The 27942-nt window shown below is 37.6% G+C and overlaps 3 protein-coding genes across 5 annotated transcripts in view; 1 reads left to right on the forward strand and 2 right to left on the reverse strand.

Moving 5' to 3' along the window:
* Window positions 1–7839: 7839 nt before the first annotated feature.
* Window positions 7840–10211, reverse strand: LOC144972467 (translation machinery-associated protein 16-like). Its single transcript, XM_078913665.1, has 2 exons — window positions 9971–10211; window positions 7840–8331 (listed from the first exon to the last, which is right to left on the reverse strand). The coding sequence occupies exons 1-2, from the start codon at window positions 10157–10159 to the stop codon at window positions 7864–7866; spliced, it is 657 nt and encodes a 218-aa protein (XP_078769791.1). The 5' UTR covers window positions 10160–10211; the 3' UTR covers window positions 7840–7863.
* A 78-nt stretch (window positions 10212–10289) lies between these two features.
* LOC144972468 (large ribosomal subunit protein bL12m-like) lies at window positions 10290–22125 on the forward strand. The gene is made up of 5 exons (XM_078913667.1): window positions 10290–10449; window positions 17418–17637; window positions 19032–19097; window positions 19994–20134; window positions 21651–22125. The coding sequence occupies exons 1-5, from the start codon at window positions 10397–10399 to the stop codon at window positions 21765–21767; spliced, it is 597 nt and encodes a 198-aa protein (XP_078769793.1). The 5' UTR covers window positions 10290–10396; the 3' UTR covers window positions 21768–22125.
* A 4431-nt stretch (window positions 22126–26556) lies between these two features.
* LOC144972465 (serine hydroxymethyltransferase-like) overlaps window positions 26557–27942 on the reverse strand; it is a 38408-nt gene continuing 37022 nt past the window's right edge. For all 3 annotated transcript variants that reach the window (XM_078913661.1, XM_078913662.1, XM_078913663.1), the window contains one exon: window positions 26557–27358. In XM_078913661.1, the coding sequence (XP_078769787.1) occupies window positions 27195–27358 (164 nt within the window). In that variant the 3' untranslated portion in view covers window positions 26557–27194. The remainder of the gene's footprint in view (window positions 27359–27942) is intronic.

Genomic DNA, 27942 nt, shown 5'->3' on the forward strand with positions numbered 1-27942 from the left:
GATGGATTTTTAAAATTCAAAAAGTATAAGAAAATTTTATAAATTCTCCATAAAATTATTTTTGTGGAATTTTTCATTCGCCTTTTTTCACTTTTTCCTGGTGATCCTGCCCCCTTAAGCATCAGCACTAATATAAATTTTGCATCGTCTCTTTGTCGGTTTATTGGACACCCAGACATCACCCGAATATTTACTATAAAATTTTATCATTGCTTCATCCACACTTATGTTTATTTAAATGAGTGGAATAAGTTGTTTATTCTTTCCAAGATCAACACCTTGAGGATGTCAACATGGAAGGCTTTCTGGATCCTTTTAAAATGATCTCTTGTGTTACTGATCAATTCAGTTCTAAAGCTGGGATTGGATGACCAATAGTCCTTTATGCTTGATTTGAATTCGACAGCCATGTTATGTAATCCGATGTAAGTGACAATTTCTTGCTTCAAGATTGTTGGAGCATCTTTGTTATGCATTTTGGCATATATTGTTGAAGCTTCTGCAGTTTTAGAAAAAAAAAATCAACAGGAAAGAAAACGAAAAAATTGTCACTCCTTTGTCTTTTGGGTATGTAAAGGATGTTTGGACCTGGATATTTGCCTAGAAAGGCTTTTTGTTTATTGTCATAAATGATGGTGCCCACTCTGCCCTGCTTATCCAGTGGCCTTAAATTCTTCATCGTCCAAGACACGCTCATTCGCTGAATGCAAATAATCATCAGGGTTTATACTGGAGACACTCTTTCCCACTTTATCAATATCTGTTGCTTTAATCATTTTATCCGTTTTTAGCTGTTGTAATGGAATATAATCATCTGTTTCCCACATTGAAACATGAGCAAATGCTTCATCTCCGGTCTACCTACATTAGTTTTTTTAATCTTTAATGGCACTGTGTAATAATCATCCCATTCACTTTCATTCAGAGAACCAAGATTCAGAGCAGCTGGACAGCAATAAATCATACCTTCCTGACCGTCCATAGTCTAGCCATACTGTAACAAATTGCAAGATATCCATACTGCATTTAGGTAGCACAAACCAAAATTTCATATTGCACAAAAGCGATGGATTTCAATATCAATGTGCAGAGCTTGTCATTCTAATTAATTTGGTAGGGTGAACCGGGGTAAATCCACCCCCTACTTCACAAAACTTACTCTCACTCCCAAGCTAATAGGGGCTCGTGAATGATATTTATGCCATAACTTGGTCTGTACATAACCTTGTAATTCAACACAAAACATTTTGGTTTTTATACATAACTCACGAGGAAAAACAGTATTACCTCAAAAATTTCATCAACATTTATTTGGGGTAAATCCACCCCCCTGAACATTTGTCATAAAAACAATATTGAAATAAAAGTAAGAAATTAATTTGTCACCAAATAGTTATAATAACTTGATCGAAATTGAAAACAAGTCGATTTAGATATATATCAGTCATTCCTAAAACAAAAAGAAAACTTAGGTTCCAACAGACACAGTTTTTCATCAATTTAACTCACATTTGAATTTGACTAAGAAATGGAGATTTTTAAAAAAACGTTCCTGTCATTATCATCACTTCCCTCACTATCACTTATCTTCCTTTGTTCTTGTGGCACCCAGTCTTCATCACGATCGTTGTCTATTTCAGTCTCAGAATCAGTGTGTCTGACAATTGGCGTTTGTATCTTTGGTTTTGCTTTTCTCTTTGCTGTTTTATTTTTCTGCCCATTTTCTATTTCCTCTGCTTCCTGGGACAATCTTTCTATAAATTCGAGTGATGGCAAGCTTTCTCCATACTGCTGTCGTATGTTTGTTTTTCTTTTTGTTCCTTCACTTTTGGCCTGGAGGATTGGTGATATCTTTTTCTTGTAGAAATCTTTAATGGTTAATTTGTTGGTTTGGGAATATTCCGATTGATGGATATTGGTGTTGATGGTCTGGCCATCGAAGAAGAGGATGTTTTTGGCTGTGGGGATGTTGCTGAAGTTGAAGCATTGGCTGTCGAAGAAGAGGATGTTTTTGGCTGTGGGGATGTTGCTGAAGTTGAAGCATTGGCTGTCGAAGAAGAGGATGTTTTTGGCTGTGGGGATGTTGCTGAAGTTGATGCATTGGCTGTCGAAGAAGAGGATGTTTTTGGCTGTGGGGATGTTGCTGAAGTTGAAGCATTGGCTGTCGAAGAAGAGGATGTTTTTGGCTGTGGGGATGTTGCTGAAGTTGAAGCATTGGCTGTCGAAGAAGAGGATGTTTTTGGCTGTGGGGATGTTGCTGAAGTTGAAGCATTGGCTGTCGAAGAAGAGGATGTTTTTGGCTGTGGGGATGTTGCTGAAGTTGAAGCATTGGCTGTCGAAGAAGAGGATGTTTTTGGCTGTGGGGATGTTGCTGAAGTTGAAGCATTGGCTGTCGAAGAAGAGGATGTTTTTGGCTGTGGGGATGTTGCTGAAGTTGAAGCATTGGCTGTCGAAGAAGAGGATGTTTTTGGCTGTGGGGATGTTGCTGAAGTTGAAGCATTGGCTGTCGAAGAAGAGGATGTTTTTGGCTGTGGGGATGTTGCTGAAGTTGAAGCATTGGCTGTCGAAGAAGAGGATGTTTTTGGCTGTGGGGATGTTGCTGAAGTTGAAGCATTGGCTGTCGAAGAAGAGGATGTTTTTGGCTGTGGGGATGTTGCTGAAGTTGAAGCATTGGCTGTCGAAGAAGAGGATGTTTTTGGCTGTGGGGATGTTGCTGAAGTTGAAGCATTGGCTGTCAAAGGCGAGGATTTTGAGGTTCCTTGACGGAATGATGTTGAAGTTGAAGGCGATAACGTTGGAGTTGAGGCAGTGGACAGGCTGGACTCTGAGAAATTTGCAGTGCTTCTGGGCTGAAGGTCAGGTTCATGTATTTTGTCGAAGATTTCTGATGACTCGTACTGTGAGCGGGAGATGGCTTCATTATTAAAAGGAAAAATTCCGCATCTGGCAAATCCTGATTTGGTGTTTTCACCGTTCAGGCAATCTGATGTCCACAGCTTCAGGAGAAGCATTGGAAACACTTCCTTGGTCAATGCAGTACCAAGCGTCTGTCGTGCATATGCAACAAGGATCTCCCATTGGTTTTTCAAAGGACCATAAACTCCAACATCCAAGGGCTGCAGATTATGAGTGCTATTGGGGGGGGGGGGGGGGGGGGGGGGGAGTCAGTTTTAGTAAAATCACAATTGTTTCTTACAGCAGACATTATTAATGGGACACTGACGTGGGACTTATGACCGTCAAATATCAAAACAACTGGCCTTTCAGCAGGAATCGAAGGGATAAAAAGCTTTTGAAACCAGTCCAAAAAGCAAATGCTATCCATCCATCCTTTCTCATATGCAAAAAAATATCCCAAATTATGCGGGGGGGGGGGGGGGAAATTGCAAATTATGCGGGGGGGGGGGGGGGGGGGGGGAGGCAAATTATGCAAGGGAAATTACAAATTATGCAAAACAAGAAAAAAGAAATAAATCGCTGTCTAAATTTTTCCATTGCTTTATTTACATTTAACTAATTCAAAATTAAAGAAACAACGCAAATTCAAAACTTAATTTTTTGTTGTAGCACAGAAAAGCTAGATGTCGCAGAGACGTTTTGCTAAGACTCCTGCTCCTGTCTGACAATATCAGATTGTAAACAGAAAAGCTGCGCTCAGCATCAGCGCTGTTGATCGTGGTGTATATGTACCACTTGGCACAAGCAGCCAATGCGGGCACTTCATCAGAAATGGACTGCCAAAAAAGTGGCACGTCAACAGAAGAGGTGATGGAGTTCTTCACCGCGAGGGGCCCAAGCTGCCAAGTGTACCTTTTGATCTCCTCCTCGGGTACAGTTATCAGCTTTGTGAGGCTCTCAAGTTGATCCCAAGGTGGAGACAGGAGCAGCTTAGCAAGTTTGAAAAATGGGACCTCTCTTAAAAAGTCAATCCCTGGCTGTCCCTCTTTCATCAGGTACCAATCTAGCTTCTCGCTTGTCAGGGCGTAGGCTGTGTTGAACACATCCTCCAGCTTTTTCCTCTCCTGAAGTTACAAGACTTACAAAACAGTTTACAAGCCCTAACAAGTGTTTCATTTTTAAACTGTTTGTGATGGTCGGTAACTGATGTCTTTGTTGCTGATTTTGCTTTGGCACTCGGCGCTGCGCCATTGCGATGTACGAAGGCATCCATTCTGGTCGAGTTGTCTTGTTATTGATTATTAATAAAACTTTTATTAAAAGGAATCAAACTTGAATCCAGATCGTAACTCGCACGTTAGCCGGTTAGCGAGAGAGAGGCAGTGATCGCTTGGCGCTTGGTTTTGGTTAGATCTCAAGAAGACAAATCAAATCGTACACTTGGAATTGGAATAGCCTCCCTTTAAAGTTAAAGGGAAGTCACTGTCACGTTTGGGAACATCGTTGGACTTTTTCGGTTTCATTTTTCTTCATACAATGGTCATAAATTCACGCTAAAAACCATATTTTGCATAATTATGCGGTAAAAGGTGAATTATGCGGCCGCATTGCGGAAAGTGGTAAATTATGCGGCCGCATCGGTCGCGTTTTCCTGGGGGCCAGTGTTATATATCTTTTTTTTCTGGTCCATCCTTTGTCCATTCAGACCTTAAATTTTTCGCAGCGTAAATGGCATAGGGGGAAAAGCATTACACCATTGGCACTTGCACATCCATTTACAGTAATGGAGTCACAGCCAGAACCACGAAATAGATGTGAAATATTTTTTTCACAGATAACCCTGAGTCGCTTAGGGTCCAGAGGCATCCCGGTTTCATCAACATTAAATATTCGATATTCATTAGGTTGTTCCCCTCAAGCGTGGATTTAACCAAAGCAAACCATTCCTCCATAATGGTTGCATTTGCAGTGGACTTAGCTCGAGCTGTCTTCATTTGCTCCGGCAGTTGAGGGATGAGGATAGGGTGTCTCTTGAAGAATCCTGAGAGCCTACTTGAATCATCACATATATATATAGTTATATATATTAAAACACAACAAATAAGTATGTATTTTGTTGTTTCAGCTTTTCCCTTTCACTCTCAGGTTTTTGGGGGTTTTTTTCTGGTTGTAAACCACCGCTGTATCTTTCTGATGACCACAGCTATGTAATTATAATAAAGGTTTTTTTCTTTAATAAAAAAAACAATTTTGTATGATTTGCTTTTCTTTTTTGGTCACATATGAGTTACCTATGTACTGTATAAGAAGCAATTGTCTTCACTTCCAGCAAGCAATTTACCATAATAGTACTTATGTGTATGCGTAATTACTAGTTAGGAAATTAGTGAAAGAGCAGACAAATGAACTTAATCCTAGTGCACATTAGCAGGTCTTATAATCAAGCGCAATTTAGGGGATGAATAAAAACTCTGCAATAGCCATGAGAGGGGCTTCTACAATCGACGTCAATCACCACTCCAAAAAAATTAATAAAAGTGGTTTCAATGTAGTAACTACACTCGAGTCCCTCTATCTGTCATCTGCATTTTTTGCCAAAATGGGACCTAAAATTTGCCCAAAAAACCCCCAAAATTTGCCAAGAAATTTGCCAAAAAGACTAAAATTTGCCGAGGAGAACGTTTCAGTAAAAATTAACACGCGATACAAAAATATATATATATATATAAAAGACAATTTATTACATTTACGGAGGCTACATTTATGAATTTACACAATGTAAAGTGAATAGCGTTGTTACAAAGATTTTAAAGGATCGTTATCCGTAGAGAGTAGCTTCCCTTGGTTTGGGCCCAGGCAAAGCTGCAACAGTTCTCAAGTTTTGCACTTTTTTTTTCATTATTTTGTTTTCGCTTCTTTTTTTTCCCCAAAATTTGCCACTCGATTTGCCAATTTTCCCAAAATTTGCCACGATTTGCCAAAATTTGAGGATCGCCCTGATATTTGCGGCCGCAAAAAATGCAGATGACAGCTCTATCAACTTCTTGAAGTCATGAAAGTTTATTGGCAAATGAACAGTTACTACGCTTTAAACTGTATTCAACATCCATCCAACAATTGCTACAACCAGGAACACTGCATCATCATTTTTACTGCCACACCACAATCACCACTTCAGCTTCCATACCACCCCTACTACAACCTCCAACATATCATCCTCCCTACCACAACAACTACCACCACCACCACATAGCCATTCCTACAACCACCACCTGGGCGGGGTACTTGACCCCCCTCCCCCCTTTGTGGGCAGGGAGGCACTGTGTCTTCTATCACTCTATAGCTGTTTTCCAATTTAATTTGCCTTCTTTGTCTTGGAATGAGATTACTTGGTTTTGTCCTAGCCCTGGCCGGAGACCTTGGCTGGGAGGGGGAGGGAAACAGTCAAATGTATAGCTATTGCTTTGGGAGATATTTTTTTCTTTGTAAATCAACTCTCTCTTATATGTATGATTATATTTGTTTTGAATGCATAATGTAAGCACCTGGGCGTATTCCTCCTCGTGGGATCCTGTGCTAGTGTCTGATGAGACTATTACTACTATTAGGTGATCTCAAACTAGCTACATTGATGGTATGCTATTGGAATCTACACCTATTGCCTATTTGTACCGTTCATTGTACAATTCCCCTTTGTCTTACTTTATCTTGGGTACTTTAATCGTAATTCTGGAACCTTTTACTTTCCAATTTTCTTTCTTTTACTTTTACCGGCACTGATATGACCTAAATGTATCGCAAGCGCCGAAAAACCCTTAAAAATAATGTCACCAGCGCATAGTCCCAGGTTTACTCTCCACTGATGTTCACATCCCAAAGTCCTGGGTTTACTCTCCACTGGTTATTATATCCCATAGTCCAGGGTGCACCCATGTTCACGTCCCACTTGTGTCTACATTCCGTATTGCCCTCGAGTTCATTCCCCATTACTTATTACTATCTACAACCCAGGGTCACAAGGTTTCCTCCCCTCTAATATTGACCACCCATTATCCTGGGTTTTATCTCTACAGATCTCCATCTCAAATGGTCCCTGGTTCAATCCTACTGGTGCTCTATCCACATATTTTCTGGGTTACTCTTTGTCTTTGTTTTGGAATGGGATCATTTGGTTTTGTCCTGACCATTGCAGGAGTCTTTGGTTGAGAGGGAAACAGTCAAATGTGTATTATTAGATTTGGGAGATAATATTGTTTTCCTTGTAAATCATCTCTCTCTGTGTTGTATATGTATGCCTTTTGTTAGAATAAATTATTGCTCTCTAAACATTTGAGTGTATTCCTCTTAGTGGGATCCAGTGCTTATGTCTGGTTGCGACTTTTAGGTGATCTCATCGACAACGCCTTGCAGGCACTATGGATCCCACCTATTCACTGTCTTGTTTGAACCTAGAACCTACACAGGCTTTTTAGGGTCCTGCAATAGCTCAAATTGTAGAGAAATTATTTCAACCCAAAGAACCCCTGAGCTATTAATCCCATGTACCCAATGTCCACCCAAAAGTGATTGGGTATCTGGGTCTCTTAAATGTGACAGAAATAGACTGGTCATATCGAAAAGGTAAAGGGTAGCAAGCAATTGCTATTGTCCATTTAACACAATAAAAAACTGGGATGTAGCTATATATGGGTCTCATAACTCTGAAATACTGACAGACCAGCTGTTGACAAGAGACCACCACCTTGTTTTTGTTTTCATTTTAGCCAGTCCAATTGATAAAAGCCAGACGAGGGGCCCTTTTCCAAACTAATAGGAGTCGACAAGTCCAATATATTTCCAAAGTTCAGACAATGAAAGCCCTCTTTTCTCTTCCTCTACACATAATTAATAATTGCATTGACAACAAAACAAATTTTAAAAACCAACAATACATACAAAACCTATAATTTACATCTTTTAATGCTTTTACTTATCATTATCATCGTCATCATCATCATCACCATTCTCTTCATTGTCATTGTCATCAATAACATCATCATCACCCATTTTGTTGTCAACAGCTTCACTATCAGTATCAGCAGGTTTAGATTTCAGAACCTCAACTCCAAAAACTCCTCTAGCCGATACTCTTATCAACTTAATGTTTTGTATCAAATTCAATTCTCCTTTCCAAGTTCTTAACAATTTCAAATTAAAGGCTGTAATCAGGTCAGGGATTTCCATCCCGCAACCTTGGAAATGACTTTTTTCATCTTCTTTGGTGATTTTGATGGCCGCCTCACGACTTGCATGCTGTCTGCTTTGTGTATGTCTCTTCCCCATGTTTTGGATGATGTTGATCTGTTCCAACTCCTCTTCGAATCTGTTCCTGTATTCTAAAACAAGATCGGTCAATTCTCCTTCTGTGTATGATTCTCTGTCATCTATGTGATCCTGTTGATTTTTTTAAAAATGGAGAAACTGCTAAATGGTATTTTATTTTAGCAGTAACAGTAAAAAGGTTAAATTTGATGACTACTACCATACCCCAAATTTTAAAAAGTAGCTTTTATGGTATACTCAAATCCATTTAAATGTCCCAATTAAAGAAAATTATTATTATTCTTTAATATCTTTCCATTCCTTCCTCAAACTATGTTTTATCTCGAACACTGTCTCCTCGCATTAAATGCACCAGAATTCAGAATGTGAGGCAGAGACCATTTCCAAAAATATATAACGAGCCGTATAGTAGCAAATGGGCCCTGAATCAGTCTTGCGAGCGGCATACCGCACAATTGGGGACTCGTTGCTGGTGGACAAAGAGTCAGACTAGACATTCCCGTTCAGACCCTGATAAGTCAGTGCATCCATCAGCAATGTTAAGAACGGAAAAGAAGCAGGGATAGATGGCATATATCCCGATTTTGGTGACGCATCTGGGCTAAGGGCACAGGCCTGGCTGGCAGAACCAAATGTCTGACGTCTTTGTAAAAGGAAAGCTTCCATGAATGTGGAAGCATGCTAAAATAGTCACCAACATGAAGTCAGGGAAACCAGCAAAGAGGCTGACAGTTACAGACATAATATCACTTCTGAGCTGCCTGTACAAACTTTTGGAGCGTGTGCAATAGAATCGATGGGGGCCAGTCCAACACGCAGCCCTGCCACCCGAGCAGGCAGGTTTCAGGGAAAGGGGGTGCACAACAGAGAAGGTCATTACCCTAGCAGAGCATAATGAAGAAGGGTTCGAATGGAACCAGCAAACTAGTACTGTACTTATAGACCTATCAGCAGGATACAATACGGTCTGGTGCAAAGGGTTAATGCTGAAACTTGCAGAAATCATAAAGTCCAAAAAGACCTAGGTAAAAGACAGACTAGATGTCACCCTAGGAGACGGGCAAAGTCAGGAAACAGGAATGGAGACCCTCAGGGATCTGTTTGGGCACCAATATAGCGACATGCCTAACACTTCCTCCCTGAGACTTGGATATGCGGAAGATATATGCACAGAAGATAAAGAAATGCAACAGTCTTCTGAGGAAGCCGATGGGAACAACTTGGGGTGCTGATCAAGCACTCCTGAGGGCTTCTACCCTGGCACTATGCTTTTCCACTGTGGGGTAGGAACAAGAATGTTGAGGAAGTTGTAAAACTTTGCAAGTCGAGATCAATCCCTCAGATCCTGAGGGTGGGGACATAGACCACTCGAAGCTGGGAGAAAAGATGGCCAGGCTATTGTAAAACGAAAGTGCCTGAAGCGGGGCTCGAATCTGGGTCATCAGGATCACAGTGTAATGCCTTAACCACTCGGCCACTTCGTCCCTCAGTAGTACTACTTGTAGTATACGTTATAAAATAATAAAATAGATTGATTAAGATTTTATACGTTATAAAATAATAAAATAGATTGATTAAGATCGTCCGTCGTGAGTCTATAATGTTTGCTCCTTTTTCGGGTTTTTGAAATAGAGGTAGGTGGCAAAAAGATTTCTATTTAAAGTGAGGGCTTATTCATATCTATGTGGCATACCAAATAAAGGGGGTGCCCTTTTCATATACTATTCTCCATATTATAATACCTTCTTACCTGAAACCATCTGAGTTTTTCGGCGATAATCTCTAATCTGGCCACTCGAGCATTTTTAGCTGTTTCAACTTTGTTAAAGTGGTGAATTCGCTTCGATATTTGTTTGGCTCTTCTACTGTATGGATGAATGGCTTTTTCATTGTCTTTATCATTTCTTGATCCCTTCTTGACTTTGCCCGATTTTGGCATTTTGACTGTTGTTGTCGTGTGCTTGTAGGTACTGAGAATGAAATTGAAAGTGAAAGTATCGAAACAATGAGATCTTCAATGAATGAAGAGCGTATATTTTTCTTGTTTCTCCAACATGAAGAACTTAATCTTTAGGCTAGCCTCCCCTGAAGCTACTTTCGTTTTTTGATAGGTCGTCCTTCATTCCATCACGTTTTTAAAACATAATAAATACATAAAAGTGAACAAAAGTTCATCATGCAAAGTGCTCGGCGTATTTCAACACTTTGTCAACTAAACTATTGCAGAAGGTAACTTTAAGTTTAAACTAAAAGTTAGCTATCAACTATTTAGCATAGCCGGGTGAGAGTGGGACGGGACGGTGATCCGCCGAATCCGAGTCCGAGTTGTGAGTAAACTTCAGATTTTTGCCAATACAAATACATTGGCAGATTCTTGCTTCGGCATTGGTTAAGGAGCGGGGTCCCTGCCGCCGTCTTGCTTTGTTTATGCGGCTATGTGGTCTTGTGGTATGACACTCGCTTTTGGATCGGAAGGTCTTGGGTTCGAGCCTCGCTCGGCGCATAGTTGAGTACATGGAAAAGGCTCTTTACTCACGTTCTCTCATCGTACTCAGGTGTAAAATGAGTACCTGATCGTTAACAGTTGTCTCTGTCGGAAAAAAATTGTAATATCCTCTAACAGGCGTCATGTCTCGTTCTAGAGAGCCTCGCCTTTGGCCTACCAACCTCCGCTGCACGTCCAACTCGCCTTGAGCATGCATTCACGTAAAATATAAAGATTTTTTTAAAAAACCTACCTCTGTTTCAAAAACTAGCATCTTTCACCTTTCTAAGAAACATTTTGATTTTTCAGAACTTTAGTTCGTTAAAAAATACCGGCCAATCTGACCCGTTGAGTCGAATGAAAACGAAATTTTGTTGTTTACACGGTTCAAAGGAAATGCCGTAAATAAGCTTTCATGGACTTCCTGTGTTGTTTTTACAGTGTCACGTGACCGTTTTGAGAAATTTGACGTCTGCTACAAATAATTAGACCGGTAGGGGGTAGATATTTTCGTTGGAGCCGAGAAAAGTGAGTATTATTTCTTGGACTTGTAGAGAGGCCTAGGGTCCACCAGCAGTCAAGTTGATTGAATAAAAGAAAAAAAGGCCTTTTTTATCCGCCGCCACCACCACCATGAGAGTGGAGGGTGAGGGGGGGGGGGGGGGGTGTTGCATGAAGACGAAAGGGAGACGTGGTGACCTTGGGTGACGTAGAGCATCTCAAGGATGCTGGCAGCAGTTGCAGGTGTTCTTAACCCCTTAACGGCGAAGCTAATTTTTTGCTTTTAGATAATAGTTTGCTTTTATCTTTATTATTGTTAACGGGGAATACAGCGTTTCCACCAAGAGAGCAGTCAGACTATCGCAACTCGGACTTCAATTGTCTATAATCGTTTTGCCGTTACTTGTCTTTTGATGATAGAAGATTTGGTGTTAGGTCAAAGATCGAATTTCGCCGCTAAAAGGTTGCATTGCGACTGGATTTGCTCCCCTCCCCCCCAACCTTTTTTTTTCTTCTTTTTTTTTTCACCTTAGTATTGTTGATTGCTATTTCCTTTTTTATGATTAGCAAGTGCCGTAGGAGTCTCACAGGATGCAGGAGTACTGCAATTAACCCTTTGCCAGTGACACTGATTATTTTTGTTTTCAAATAATAGTCTTCATTTATATATTTTTTAACGCAGAAAAAAAAAACGTTTCCACCATAAGAGCAGTAAGAATATTGATAAAAAGCGCTTTGAGCACGTTGGGTGGATATTGCCCTCTATAAAAGCTCAAATTCTTAAATTGTAATTTGTTTTTTGTCTTTTGATGAAAACGGTAAGATTTTATTTTTGGTCCAAGTAAGATTGATATTTGCCTTTAAAAGGTTAAGTTGTTTTGTTTTTTTCAAGTTTTTTTGTTTTGTTTTTCAAATGCGGATACGCTGCTTCTTCCTTTTTTTTTTCCTCAACTGGCAAGCTATCGCTGTACTTACCCGCATGGCTTGCACACACAAAAGGAAACATCAAGGTCACAAAACCTTACATCCAGGTCACAAAATCAGACAACTAGGTCACACATCAAGACATCTCTGTTTCGTTTGTTCCAAGATAGCAAAACAAACCAGACGTCTTGGAGTTCGAAAGAGCTTTCCATAAAATATTTGGTATTTGCAAGACCCCCAGAAACCAATTCCCTATACAGCTCTTGTGCACGGTTACTTATGACCTTGATTTCTTTCGTACCCACCCCCAAAATCCCACTTATTGTGTGTTATAGGCAGAACATAATAAATAGCTGGGCTGCCACATGCGTGACTAAATTGGCCAAAGAGAGAATCTATACTTTGGCATTAGACACCAATTACCTGATGTCTTGGTTTTTAATCCTAGCCGAGTGAGAGAGAAAAAACAAAACAATCATACATGTATCTGCAAACAACAGAACGTTTTCATTTTACATTGAGATGGGAAGGGGAAGGGATAACACTATGACAAGAGAGAGAGAGAGAGAGAGAGAGAGAGAGAGAGAGAGAGAGAGAGATGGGGGGGGGGGGATAGTAAGGGGGAATGGGAAAAGATGAAAGAAACAATGGGTTGCCTGATGACGTAGATCAAAGGATTGTTACAGCGGTGTTCACGGTGCGCACTTCGTGAAATTTTAACCTTTTACAGTGACACTGATTTTTTTCTCCTGATGGCTTATGCAGAATAGATCGTTTCCACCAAGAGAGCAGTAGTAAGAGTATATTTCGACTCGGGCTTCAATTAAACTATAAATCGCAAAGCTTGTCTTTTAATGATAACATTAAGACTAAGATCTGGAGTTTGGGGAGTGTAAGATGGAATCTCGCCATTAATGGTTAAAATTGTTTTTATTTTTTTAAAAATAACACACACACACATACACACACACACACACACACACACACACGAGCGCGCGCGGTCACGACAGCGAGGACCATCTATTGCTTGTGTTGCAACGGTAAACCAGTTTACGTGTACGTAGATCCTGAGGCTAGATGCCCCGTTACCGTGTACGTAGGCACTCCCAAAAAAAAAAAGAAAGAAAGAGACACACACACACATACACACGCACACACACACACACACACAGTCTTGCATCCGCTACGAACTAATTTTGCGCACCAATTTTTACTGCACTAATGCACCAAATTGCATACCTATCTAGGGACACTTTTTTCCGTATCTTTTTCTCAATAAACTTTTTAAAAACCTTTGTTTTGCGCGGCAGGCGGCAGGCACTTGGCACTAGGGGCACCAACCATTGGACAGACGAAAAAAGAACACGATTTCGCGAGGAATGAATGATGAAAATATTTAGGATATAATTTCAAACACAACTTTTGAAATTCATCAAGGATTGTCTAGTACCGAATGTTTTTTGATAGAAAACAAATGTAGCTTCAAATCTAAACTGCTTTTGACGGTAAGCGGTAAGTTTTTATTTATTTTTCTGTCCAAACGATTGATTTGTCCTGGTTATAGAAGCTAAGTATTGGTAACACCGGCTCAGCTCTCTATATGCCACTGTTACGTATTGCTGTTGGTCAGGGACTGATGGACCCTTAGTTAAGCGCTTTGCGCACGTTTAGTGGATATTGCGCTATATAAATACTCAAGTTTACACAGAGACAATGGCCAGATGGTCTAAAGTGTTTCAAGACTTAACAATAATTTCATGAATGCAACCAAAAATGTAACCAAATTCTAAACGTGAGATTTTGATGATAAAATAATAATAATAATAATTTTAAAAATCTTTTAACTTACCTTAACCCGATACTACCAGTGTTCCTGATGAAGATTGTCAAAATTATTATTTTTTTAAATCTTACCTTAAACCCGATACTAGTGTGACGGATGGAGAATATTGTAAAAAAAAAATAAAGAGAGACAGAGAGTAACCAATGCCCTTGATTCAATTATTGTAGTTTCAGAAGCAACCAAAAACTGAAATTTGATAATTTTGAACATTTCCACTTTAAAAACGATTTTCTTCATTTTCAAAATCCCGACTTAATAATACCACTTCAAGGTGTGGGGTCATATGACTGTCATTATTGCCAGACATGTCTGCCAATAATGAAGAACGATTATTACCAGATACTGTCTGGCCTTTTTGTTATAGCAAGACACGTTGATCATACGGCCATTCCATGTCAAGTGGACCGAATTTTCGGAAATTGGGAACCACACCCCTTTTGATTTTCCTCAAACTTCGCTCAATTGAAGATACTTATGAGACACGAAGAAAACCAAATTTTCAGTTCAGAATATGGATATTTGAAATTTTTACAATTTTTTGAAATTTTGTCTCAAAATGAGTCAAAATCAAATTTGCTCGTGGGTCCATTTTTGAGATGCTATAACTTTTTTTTTATTAATCAAGCTAACTCTCTCAAATTTGGTAATCCTGTACAACTTTTAGCATAGATTAATTACAATTATTCGAAGGAAAATGTAAATATTTATCAACTTTTGGAGTTATCTGCCCTTGAATATGGCTCCCCGTGCTGTTCGACAAAAAAATATTTCAATATTTTTTTTCATGACTTTAATGTTTCATTTTTGGGCATTGATGATTTGTATCATAACATATCGTCCAACATAATATAGCAAAAATATGGGTCTAGTACTACAAATTTTCGAACATAGCGCATAGCGTACTGCGACGTGAACCAAAATTGCAAATTTTTGTCAACTTCAAGGCTTAAAACGGTCAAAGATGTCGGCTGGGATTTTTTCAAAGTTTGATATATTGTGCAGATACACTATTTCTATACGCAGATGGAAGCTTTCCTTGTATTTTGAGGTGCTTCATGGTATAAATCACCTGCAAAGAACCTAAGTATATCAATCTTAAGTTACAAAGGGGGATAACTCAATAAATTATTTAAACCCCCAAAATCGACTTATATTACATTACACAGGTAACAAAGCTGAAAATATTTGGCTTATGACAAACTCTTAAAAGATAATAAATTCAATGCTTTCAGTTTATTTATTTTTGAAAAAAAGTGCGAAATAATGCATCAACAGTTCAATAATTGTAGACTACACACTCATTCAGATATATCAGAGTGGCATGAATGAAAAAAAATCTCCAGCTCCTTTAGATTTATCATTTTGTGTGTTGGAATGTTCTCCAGTTAAAAATAGCTTGTGAAAAAAGTGAGAAAGTTAAAAAAGGAGAAAGGACTTTTTGCTGAACCCGATTCTAAAAGAGGTCAAAGAATAGCAGATGAGATTAAAGAAAAGGTAATTGAATTTTTATAACATCGAAGAATATTCGCGGCTGTGTCCTGGAAAGAAAGACTATGTTTCAGTCACAATTGATGGTGAAAAGACTAAAGTGCAAAAGCGTTTGATACTTGTTAATTTGAATTAACTGCATGCTGAATTTTTTAAAAAGTACCTACCCTCAATATGATATTGGTTTTTCAAAATTCTGTGACCTTAGACCCAATGGTGCATTACTGTAAGACCATAAGGAACGCATTCAGTTTGTGTTTGTGAAATACATCAAAATTCAAAATTAATCATATATAGCTGTTCTAGGGATAAATTCACTAATTTGAATAATTAAATAAAATAGTGTGTAACATTGAAAATCCAGAATATATGCTTCGTCGTTGTAAAAAATGTGCAACAGACAATCTGAAAGTATTTCTTTCATTTTGTGGCCAATATAGAGTTTGTGACTGCAGGATGCATAAATTTGATCAGAACATCAGAATTTTCCTCAGAGAGGTCAACTACAGTTACTATATTCCACTTTCATTCTTGATCATAAATCGCTGCTACATACATGCTTACTCGAAAAGAAATTTGGTTGACATCTTCACTCATACTCATATCAAGAAATGAAATGCTCGTGCCACGATCCACAGAAATTCTACTAAAAGATAGTTTTTTAAATAGATATTGGTCTAAAACAACAATGATGACTCTGTGTTCCAAGAATTCTCTGTGCTGATTCAAAACATGTAGTGGGGTTATAGAATTAGCCTTCACTTCTTCAGAAGTCTCATAAGAGAATCTTATGTCATGTATGTTGCTAGAGCACCATTCATAAAGTTGTTTTGGGCATAACATCTGGTTGTCATATAGAGCTTGTAGACTTGTTCAAGGTGCTAACTTTTTTCTCTAATTATTTGTTCTGTTTTGATTGTTTTTTTTTCCAAATATTTATTATTATTATTATTATTATTATTATTATTATTATTATTATTATTATTATTATTATTATTATTATTATTATTATTATTATTATTATTATTAGTATTATTATTATTATTATTATATTATTATTATTATTATTATTATTATTATTATTATTATTATTATCATTATTATTATTATTATTATTATTATTATTATTATTATTATTATTATTATTATCATCATCATTATTGTTATTATTATTATCATTCCATTCATTAACATTTTCATGATTATTATTTTTTCTATCAGACCATTTGATTGCCCTCTGAATTTTTGTTTGTTTGTCTGTTTATTTTTATTTATTTATTATTTTAGTATGCACTTTTTTAGATAGGAGGGGAGACAAATATTACAATTTGCAATATTCTATAGAAAGGAACCAACAGAGAGAGAGAAAAATATTTAAAAGAAAAAAAAGGGGGTGGATGGGATATTTATCATTTGCAACACTCTTTAGGAAAAAGACAAAAAAAAATTTTTTTTAATGGCAGAACCAGGATCTGAACACACAGCGCTGACAAGCGTTCAAAGACGCTTACCCATTCAGCCACGTCATCCACATGAATGTCGATGTATATTGCATATATATATATATATATATATATATATATATATATATATATATATATATATATATATATATATATATATAGTAATCTACTATCCATCAACTGATTTATTGTTGGGAAATTTTATACTTTTATTGATATTTCATTAGCTTTGTCCATTAATCACTTTTATTTATTGGCAGACATGTCCACAGCGTCTATATATACCTATATATGTTTGATTTTAATTTTTTAATAAATCAAGGCACAACTCATGGCAGCGGAATAAGAAAGTTAAAGATTTATTTTCAAATTTAGTATTTTAGTATGTCCATTTTATCAGAAAGAGTTAGGCTTGGAAACATTTGAAAACTTTTCAGGCCATTTAGCAATTTTCCATTGATGATTTTGTTACAATCTTATAATCCTCTCTCAGATTGGCCAGTAAATACTTGTCTGTCCTGCAACAACGTTCCGTCCCAGCCTCCTCCAGTCATGTCAAGTCCTCTCAACACTACAGCACGGCTCCAGATGTTATTCCTCCCCCTGATGCAGCTGGAGATCAGAAACAATATCCTCCAAAGATTCAAAAGCTGGTAGACGATATTAGTCAGTTGTCACTGTTAGAGGTTGCTGATTTGAATGAACTCTTGAAGGTATTGTGGGTTTCTTTTTAAAAGTTATGACATCTGACGAGCAACTTGATAGTATGAAATGAAAATTTAGTTTCACATGATCATAAGTAGTCCTTCAGAGCCATTAGGCCCATAGAGCTAGAGTTTATCCCAGTTTCTATAGTGTGAAATAGACAATAGCAATTGCTTGCTATCCTTTGGACAGGATGCTAGTCTATCGCAAAGTACTTTTCGTCAAATCTAACAGACTCAACTACCCCGAATAAAATTCTCGATTGCACCCAGAATCACATACAGTCCCTTTGAGTGTGAAGCAAGTGCTCTACCAACTGAACTGTCGGGACCTTTCATGATCATAAGAATAGATGTGAATTATTTTTTAACACATGATATGTCTATGATATATATTTTCATACGTTAAAAATTTTTGCTTCACATCATCATTGCTAAGTTCACATGACCTTACTTAATCTATTGTTTTCATGATGATATAAACCATTTTTATAATTCGGAATACCCATTTTGACAATTTTGTCTCTCTAACCATTGTATGTCCAGATCTTTGCCAATATACTATTACAAACTGAAATTTTCAATGTCATCTTTTTTTTTTTTTTTAAATAAAGATTTTGTACTCTAACTGCACTATTTCACAAGTTTGGACAAAAACATTATATTGTAATAAGGCTCGATGCTGATGGTTTAGCCTGGATCGTGGGTGGTTGGATGGGAGCATCACCCTTGAATCATATATCTATGATGTTCGCATGGGTGTACGATCCGATAGTGATGTCGTTTCTTCTTCTCTTTACTAGCCTATCCTGCTTCTTTGGTTTGTGATTGTATTTTTGACAGGGGATATTTTTTTTCTGTAAATCTTCTGCCTGTTTGTTCTTGGTTATTTATATTTTAGCTTATGATATCTTTAGGTTATGATTTTGATTTACATTTGTACTATTTTTGTTAGATTGCTTGTTTTTTTTTTTTGTTTCAGCGGTCTCTCATATAACCTCAATTGTGTTGGAAGAGACCTAAAGCAACAAACAAACAAAAAAAAATTAGCCTGGATCCCCGGAAATCCACGATTTTGGAGTCAAAAGAGGAATTTCCTCATTTTCAAAAATTACACATACTGTATTGGCAGTGAGAGAGTTAATGTGGGGTGGAACATACAGGTCCGGTTTCCTACTATTCAGAACGGATCAATGATATAGTTTATCATCTCAATTACTCTAAACATGGGTATTTAATGCAGTAAAAATGGGGCTTATAGGCAATTGTTCAAGATTTTCCTCCTTTTTCATATTTTGTTACCTTCAGCACTGATGGCTTATGATTTTTAAAATCATTATTATTATTTTTTTCTTTTGAGGGATCAATTTTAATCCTATTTTTAAAATTTAATCCCCTCCCAGAAAACACTGAATATACAAGATGCCCCAATGATGGCCATGGGTGCAATGCCTGCAACAGCTCTAAAGGTAAATGATTATTTTAATTCATACTCCATAATCTTGACAACTCTAGACAACAGGCTAGACAAGTTTGGATTGATAGAGAATGATGTACCGTTTGTTTTTTTGTTTATCCGTTTCAATGTAGGTACTGGTTAGGTGTAGAGTTGTGTTAATTGACTGCTGTCCGTCTGCAACTAGAAACAATTAAATGATAAGATGAAGTTTGATATGAAAGTGTCAAAGAATAATTTACATTTATGAATTGAGATAGAAAATAAGTGTGTTTTTCATTGCTATAGTTCCCTCTACATGACATGAATCTATCCTAGATTACATCGATGTGAGAAAGAAAGGCATCTGGTCATCCACTAAAAATGTGCAGCTATGTGGTCTTGGAGTATGACACTCGCTTTCGGATCGGAGGGTCCTGGGTTCGAGCCTTGTTCTGCACTTTGTTGAGTCCTTGGAAAAGGCTCTTTACTCACATTCTCTAACTGTACTCAGGTGTAAAATGAGTACCTGGTCGTTAACAGCATTGTCTCTGTTGGGGAAAAATGTAATATTATCTAAAGACATCATGTCTCATTCTACACGTTAAATGTTGCTGTTGGTCAGGGACCCTTTGTAAAGCGCTTTGAGCATGTGTAGTGGATATTGCGCTATAGATAAAAGCTTTCTTTGTTGTATGGCATTATTTGTAACATTAACAAACTACAATTTATTTTTTAATCAATAATATTATACCCAGTGGGTGTGTCAGGGACACCAAAGTTTGAATAATTGTTTCATAATTCTTGTAAAAGAAAGACTTGGATACATTTCTTTCTTTTTATTTCTTTACAATCTTTATTTTAGAAATTTGAATGTGCTGTCATTCTTTTTTATTTTATTTTTTTCTCTAATTATTATTCACGCCAAAGGCTGAGGAGGAGGAAGAGGATGCAGCCCCTAAAAGAGAGAAGACGGCATTCACAGTAAAACTGACACAGTTTGACCCCAGTAAAAAGATCCAAGTCATCAAGGAAATCAAGAGTCTTGTTGAGGGACTTAATTTAGTTCAGGTAATGCCAGTTGCTTTCATCTCTTTCCGTTTTACTCTGTGCAGTGCACATATTTTCAGGTCTGATAATTGGATACAATGGTGACTTTTATTGACAAATAGGTTATCCAGCAATATGACAAGCTTTTGACAAAGTTACTTGAACGCTGTTTTTGAATATATGACCATCAGCTCGAAATGGTATCAAGTCCGATTTGCAGATTTTAAGTATGTTTACGCAATTTGTATATTTTCCAATCACTGGGTGAGTAGAAGCCAAAAGCTCAGCCTAACGGAAGGTGAGCCGATTAGAAAAGGAACCTCCATCTGGTAGGCACCATGATGCAAGTATTAAAGGGAGTTCATACTTGACCAATTATCATAAATTATAATGTCTTGTTATTTATTGATAAGTAAATACATAATGTCTTTTTACTGGATTCCAGCGTTTAGATAGGGGTCGGTCGATGTGTTTGTGGAAAAGTTGAGTAAATTTTTGCCCCCTGAATTTGCAAACCCTGAGTCAGGTTTTTAAAAAAGTCTTGTTGGGGTTTTTTTTTTGTTTGTTTTGTTTTTTATATCTTAACTAAGCTTTTTATATGCCTGAAAATTTATCATCTGTTGCTGAGATAAAAAGGCTTTAATAGAAAAGAGCATAAACAGTTTACTGTTTGGGGTTCCTGACCTCCCATAGTGGGCAGGTAGGCACTTACTATGTATTCTATCACCCTATATCTATTTTCTAACATGCTTTCTGCCTTTGTCTTGGAAAGAGATTACTTCGTTTTGTCTTAGCCCAGGCTGGAAAGGAAACAGTCAAATGTTCAGGACCTGTGCTTGTGTCAGGATGGGACTTTTAGGTCATCTCAAACTAAGTACCCTGATTGTATGCTTTTGGAATCTAGATCTGTTCTCTATTTTAATTAATTCCCCCCTTTGTCTTACTTTTACCTGGGTATCTTTACTTGTAATTTTTGCAAGTGCCGTAAAACCCTTTAAAAAAAAACAACATAATTTCAGTCATGTTTGGTCCAAGACTGTACAGCTACATCACAGCAAAATACAAGATAAAGACCTGAAGTTTAAATGAATGAAATAATGATAATATTAAGTTGCTTATATAGCGCTCAACCTCCATAAAAGGGCTCAGCAGCGCTTTACAATATTATATGTCATTCACACAATCATTTTACCAAATTATTCCAACAGCACAACTAGATTATTTCAAGAACACAAATACATAAACACAAACACACACACAAACTTATACATTTACACACACACACACACACACACACACACACACACACACACACACGCTTACACCAATCTTTTTCTCTAACTTCATTAACTTATTCTTACAAAAGACATTTGGATGGTGAATTACACTGAAGTTTGAAATTAACAGAAGAGAAAAATGGAAATTGACTGTTTGAACTCAATATAAAAATTGGAATAAAATAGACTTAAAATTAACTGTAGATATTTAGGGTGTCTTCTGTATGCAAAACTCTAGCTTCATCTCGTTTCTTTTTCAGGCCAAGAAATTTGTGGAGTCAGTACCCCAAGTTGTACGTGCCGATATTTCCAAAGAGGAGGCAGAGAAATTGAAAGAGTCTTTATCAGGAGTTGGTGCTGAAGTCACCATTGAATGAATGCTTTTGACAGACAAATTGTTATATGGAACATTATTATATTATATAAATATTGCAATTTTTTATTGATTTTTGTAAGTAGTTTGAATAAAAAACATTATCTCACCTGTCATTCCTACATCGATAATAGCTGTCTGAGCGGGGTTCCATGACCCCCCCCCCCCTTCCCTTCCTCTTCCCATTGTAAGCTGTGGAGATAACTCTTGTTGTCTCTTTTTCCCCCTTATTTGTCGTCTTTTCCTCGAGACTTTCTGTCTTTGCCCAGATTGAGACTATTTGTCAAAATGGATGCAGTCAGATGTATATTGCTGTAGGAAGTGGTTTACCCTTTATATTAAATCATCTCTTAGTTACATTATATGTATTGTAGTTTTTATGTATTCTCCAAGCATTTGAGGATAGAGGGGTTTCCCTCGTAATGCTCCAACTTTTCTCTGCCCATATCTGGGTAAACGATTATTTTCTCTCTGATGTTCTGAAAGGTAAAGGTGTTTTTCATGAGCAAATCCAACCCAATTGTTGCGGCTATGTGGTCTTGTGGTATGACACTCGCTTTCAGATTGGAAGGTCCTGGGTTTGAACCTTGCTCGGCGTCTGGGTGGGGATCCTGACCTCCCATAGTGGGCAGGGGGGTACATACTGTGTCTTCTATCCCCTTATATCTGTTTTCCAACTTGCTTTCTGTCTTTTGTATTGGAATGAGATTACTTGGTTTTGTCCTGGCCCTGGCCGGAGTCCTAGATGGGAGGGAAACAGTCGAATGCATAGTTATTGTTTTGGGAGATGATATTTTTTTCCTTGTAAATCATCTCTCTGTAATGTATTATTGTTATTTTAATGTATAATGTAGGCATTTGAGTGTATTCCTCTTTGTTGGATTTTGTGCTTGTGTCGGGATGAGACTTATAGGTGATCTCAAACTAGGTTGATTGGTGGTATGCTCTTGGAATCTACATCTGATCCTTATTTGTTCCCAGTTCCCCTATGTCTTACTTTTTCTTGGGTGCTTTAATTGTAATTCTAGAACTTTTTACTGTCCCATTTTCTTCCTTTTTACTGGCGCTGATATAACCTAAATGTGTTGCAAGCGCCGTAAAACCCTTAAAAACAAACAACTTGCTTGGCGTATAGTTGAGTGCTTGGAAAAGGCTCTTTACTCACATTCACCGTACTCAGGTGGAAAATGAGTACTTGGCCGTTAACAGCATTGTCTCTGCCGAAAAATGTCTCGTTCTACTTGTTACGTGTTGCTGTTGTTTAGGGACCCTTTGCAAAGCGCTGTGAGCACATCTAGTGGATATTGGGCTATATAGAAGCTCAACCCAGATTATGATTGGTCTTAAATTGAAATTTCATATGAACTTGACCACGGGCTTAAGTGGAATCGAGTGAAAAACCTCTCTTTTCCACTTGACCCTGTGTTTGGATTTTTTTTGGTTGTCTCATTGGGGAGATGGATGGACTAAATGCTTGGACTGGGTGGGTTCTTGCTGTCCCCTATATTTCCTTTTCCATGTTGCTTTCTGTCTTTGTCTTGGAATGACGAATGAGATTTCTTGAGTTTTGTCCAGGCTGTGGCCAGAGTCTTGCCTGAGAGGGAAACAGTCAAATGTATTGTAGTAAGTTATGGGAGATATTTTTTTCCCTTGTAGATCATCTCTCTGTTGTGTATTGTTATATTTGATTTGAATATATTTTGTAAACATTTAACTGTAGTCCACTTTTAGGTGATCTTAAACTGAATATTACACTGATGGTATCCGCTTGGCCTAGTTTCCTTTGCCTTACTTTTTCCTGGGTGCTTTTACTTGTAAAACTAGAATTTTTTATGTTTTTACTATCCCCATTTTCCTCCTCCTTACTGACACTGATATACCTAAAAGTGTTGCAAGCACCATAAAACAAAACTACAAAAATCATTGCTTGGATTTACCTCTATTTAGTTTTTTGTTAAGACTGGTTAGCACAGATTAAATTTTGGTCTTACTTTTTCCTGGGTGCTTTTATTTGTAGAACTATTATTATTTTTTTCTATCCCATTTTCCTCCTTACTGGTGATGATATAACCTAAAAGTGTTGCACGCACCACAAGGCCCATAAGCAAAACAACAAGAGAAAAAAAAAAAAAATAGAGGTAAATCCAAGTTTGGCCTTTTAATTTCCCATTGTGAGTGATACAAGGGGTCACAAGCCAATAGAAGCACTTTAAAATGTTGGACGAGACATGTTGCCTGTTGGACTATTACAATTTTTTTATTTCTTATAGAGACCACAGTGTTAACAGCCAGTTATGCATTTTACACCTAAGTATGGTGACAATGTGGTTAAAAAGTGTTTTCCAATGACTCGACTATGCGCTGCTCAGACCACATAGCCGCACCAAATCTGTAAATCATCTCTCTGTTATGCACTGTTATATTTTTTTTGTATTGAGTACAATATTTTTGTAAGCATATGAGTGTATTCTTTGGATGATTGTTTCTGGATATTGGCCTTTAAGTTGTCTCAAACTGGGCATTTTGATAGATTTCTTTTAAAATCTACTTTTGTTCCCTATTTGAACCAATATCCATCGTCATACTTTTTCACCAGGGTAAACTTATTATGCTTATACTGTCAATGTTTTGCCAGGAAAAAAAAAAAGTAGCAAGGGGGCCTAAAAGCAAATTTTTATTTATTTATATGGAGAGGAAAGCAACAGAAAGAAAGGTAATTCAAGAAGTGGATAAAGAAAAAAGTCGACTCAAAATTCTTTGTACAAAATATTTTAATTAAATTCAGCCTCAATCATGATTGCAAATACATTTTTAATAATTTTTAAAAGCAGCGCAATTTAACAAAAAAAAAATGGGAATAACGAGAAAAATACAGATGGAGGCTCTCGTTATGGCAGTTTCTCTGCACCATTGCCTTTTTCTTGTTCAAGGTCGCCCAAGGATCAGAGCAACCCAGCTATATAAACCCCCCCCCCCCCCACCCCCTTTCCAAATGGGTGGAGACGTGCATGCTCTTGGCATCCACATCTACACAGGAACTTCGGTAGACCATTTCTTGATGAACAGGATCACTATCACCCCCCTACCCCCAGTAAGGCTAAGGCCACACTGCAAGCAGGATTTACTTAGTGGCTTCATTGAGAGCGACCCATGCTTAATATGGTCAAATCTCTCGCCTCGCATCTTCACTCGCAGTGTGGCCCCAGTTAAAAATGCCACCTTTGAGTAAAGTGGTGGCCACCCTGTTTTTGGGATACCAGACTGACTGAAAGCAATCTGGAACAGAAAAAGGAGGAGGGGATAGAAAACGCAACAGGAAGTCGTAGTCACAGACCCCTCCCCACAAGAACAGAAAGCACCACTTCAGGGCAGCAGTAGTGTCCACCCTGCTTTTGTAAAAGGTTTTTGCAGCGCCAGTAAAAAGGAAGATGGGATTCCAGACTGACTGAAAGGGGATAGAAAACGAGTGATGTCCCAGGCCACCATGTGAAGTCATAGCCCCCCACCCAATTGTTCGCTCAACATAGTTACTACTCCGTCTCGAGCAGTCAGGGATTTACAAAACCAGTGACCTCCGTCCCTTCATGGGATCCCACCCAAATACTATCATGCTAATATCCTCGACGTGAATACCCTCATCTATAAGTTGGAAAAGATGTGGAAGTGGGCACTTCAAATGTGAACATTTTACAAAACGTTTGATTTGAAGGGTTTTATGGTGCTTGCAATACATTAAGGTTGTATCTGCGCCAGTAAAAAGTTCTATAGTCCCAAGAAAAAATAAGTCAGAGGGGAATTGTTTCCTATAGGAGACAGATGTAGATTCCAAGATGAATACACTCAAATGTAAATAAAACATATTACAGAGATGATTTATAAGAAGAAAAAAAAATATCATCTCTCAAAACTAACTATACATTTAACTGTTTCACTCTCAGCCAGGACCAGGACAAAACCTAGAAATCGCATTCAAAGACAAAAACAGAAAGCATGTTCAGGAACCCCACCCAGGAACACATAGAGAAATTGCACTCAATAACATTACCAAACAGCAGTCATATAGGCTTTATGCCTAAAACTGCAGCAGTCTTATATTACTAAAAAAAAAAAGCAACTGCTGTTTGGATCACACATAAAATACCAGGCAAAAATCAAATATATAAATAAAATGCCCCCCTCTCGCTGGAAAAATTATGTCATTGCCGTATCACATTTCTAAATAGAAAAAAAAGCATCACATTATGACAGAATGACCCCGAAATATTTTTAAAAAATTGTAATCTGGATATAAATATTAATTAGGATATAAAATCCTAAAGTTATTTTCTCAAAACCCATTTTTCTTTTTCTTTTTGGAGACAAAATCTTATGTACCACCAAGACTGAACCCAAAATAGAAAAATAAACAAAACTTGGGGGCAAGTTTTTGAGGAGCCAGTTGCAACGATAACAAGCGTTGTTAAAAATGCAAAAGCCTTAAACAATACAGATGAGTTTGTAAGTTAAAATGAGTCGCATTGGCCAGGTAGAACGTATTGTATACATACAGTGAAACCTCGATATAACGACATCGTCGGGACCGGGAAAACGTGTCGTTATAGAGGGATGTCGTTACAGAGAGGTTTCCTATGTGTGTATATCAGGTGTTTTGGGTCTTGTGTAGTGAATGTATACTTTTTCATTTCCCCTCTGTAGTTTATCCGGGCTTGGGACTGGCATGTATTGTATTCATCATACGCATACATGGCCACATAAAAAATTTTTTTTTTGGGTTTTTTTTTTTTTTGTTTGTCTTTTTTCATTTTTTTTTTTGTTTTTGATTTTATTTGTATTGTCTGTGTTTGTCTGGAGAGTGGACAACGGATTTATAAACAGTCCAGTGTTGACCTGTCACAGGCATTCATTGGGTGAAAGGCGAGCCTTCTGATTGGCTGTGGTGTTGTACAAATGTGACTATTGATTGGCTGAAAAAGAAGCGTTTTCATTGGCTACAATAAGAACTAGCTCTGGGCTTATTACGAGTAGACAACATACATAGAATGGAAGATACCACTTGTAATAGTTACGAACAATTTCATGGTAGACCAACACCTTCAAGGTTTGTCGGACCAGAAATGTCGTTATACAGGGGTTTTGCTGAAATGTACGTCGCTATAGAGGGTTTTTTATTACTAATGATATATAGTAAAATAAAATGGGACCTGAGTACCATGTCGTTATACAGGGAATGTCGCTATAACGGATGTCGTTACATCGGAGTTGCACTGTACATACATACATACAATTATTGCAACCAATAGTCATTGCTGATTTACAGTTCACATTGAGTGATTGTAAACGTTTTTCCCGCCTTTGGACCAACAGTGAAAGTTAATGAGTAACAGATAAATATCAGTTGTAGACTTATGGAAAGCGCCAACACGTGGAACATCTACCAGTCATCAAAACCAGGGAGAGGGAAGCCAAGAGCAAAGTTCTCAACTCGTTTCCTCAATTCCTCAATTTTAGGCTTGAATTCCTCAGAGTCGACAGTTGCTTTGAAGTCCTTCAGTAAGGGACCAGACTTCTTGTTGGCATCCATTGCAATTTTAATCGCTGAGGAAAGATTGGTAGAAGAATTATTAGTAATGCATAGGAGACCTGCCATTATTTCATAAACACAGGGAAAGTTATTGGATCAGTCTGTTCTTTGCTGTATAATTTTAGGTCATTTCAGCACCAAAGAAAAAGGAAATGCTACACAGCACATCAGATTTAGTGTTCTGTGCCTGCAAACCCGATGTTTGTTTTTTAAGGTTTTACGCGTGCAACACATTTAGGCCATTTCAGCGCCATTAAATGGAAGAAAAAGGTTTTGTTTGTTTGTTTTGTTTGTTTGTTGCTTTAGGTCTCTTCCAACACAATTGAGGTTATATGAGAGACCGCTGAAACAAAAGAAAAAGGGTTCAATTAGGGAACATGTAGATTCCAAGAGCAGACTATCATTGTGCATAGTTTGAGATCACCTAAAAGTCTCATCATGAGACAAGCACATGCCCCCACTAAGAGAAAGAGAAATACTCAAATGTTTACAAATCATAAATGAAAAAAAAAAGTGTATAACAGTAACAGAAATGATTTACAATAGGAAAAAAAAATATCAACTCCCAAATCTATGACTTTACATTCGACTTTTTCCC

This window comes from Berghia stephanieae, chromosome 5 (genome assembly GCF_034508935.2).
Source record: "Berghia stephanieae isolate SIO BIC M18660-M18661 chromosome 5, UCSD_Bste_1.3, whole genome shotgun sequence".
NCBI classification, from domain to species: Eukaryota; Metazoa; Mollusca; class Gastropoda; order Nudibranchia; family Aeolidiidae; genus Berghia; species Berghia stephanieae.

What these genes read in the sequence shown, in the direction of transcription:
- LOC144972467 (XM_078913665.1), bottom strand. Translation starts at nt 10,159, where the DNA reads ATGCCAAAATCGGGCAAAGTCAAGAAGGGATCAAGAAATGATAAAGAC. An exon ending in AAAAACTCAGATGGTTTCAG is followed by an intron (nt 8,332 to 9,970) that starts GTAAGAAGGTAT and finishes AAAAATCAACAG; the next exon opens with GATCACATAGATGACAGAGA.
- LOC144972468 (XM_078913667.1), top strand. Translation starts at nt 10,397, where the DNA reads ATGCAAAGTGCTCGGCGTATTTCAACACTTTGTCAACTAAACTATTGC. An exon ending in ATTTGAATGAACTCTTGAAG is followed by an intron (nt 17,638 to 19,031) that starts GTATTGTGGGTT and finishes ATCCCCTCCCAG; the next exon opens with AAAACACTGAATATACAAGA. An exon ending in TGCCTGCAACAGCTCTAAAG is followed by an intron (nt 19,098 to 19,993) that starts GTAAATGATTAT and finishes TTCACGCCAAAG; the next exon opens with GCTGAGGAGGAGGAAGAGGA.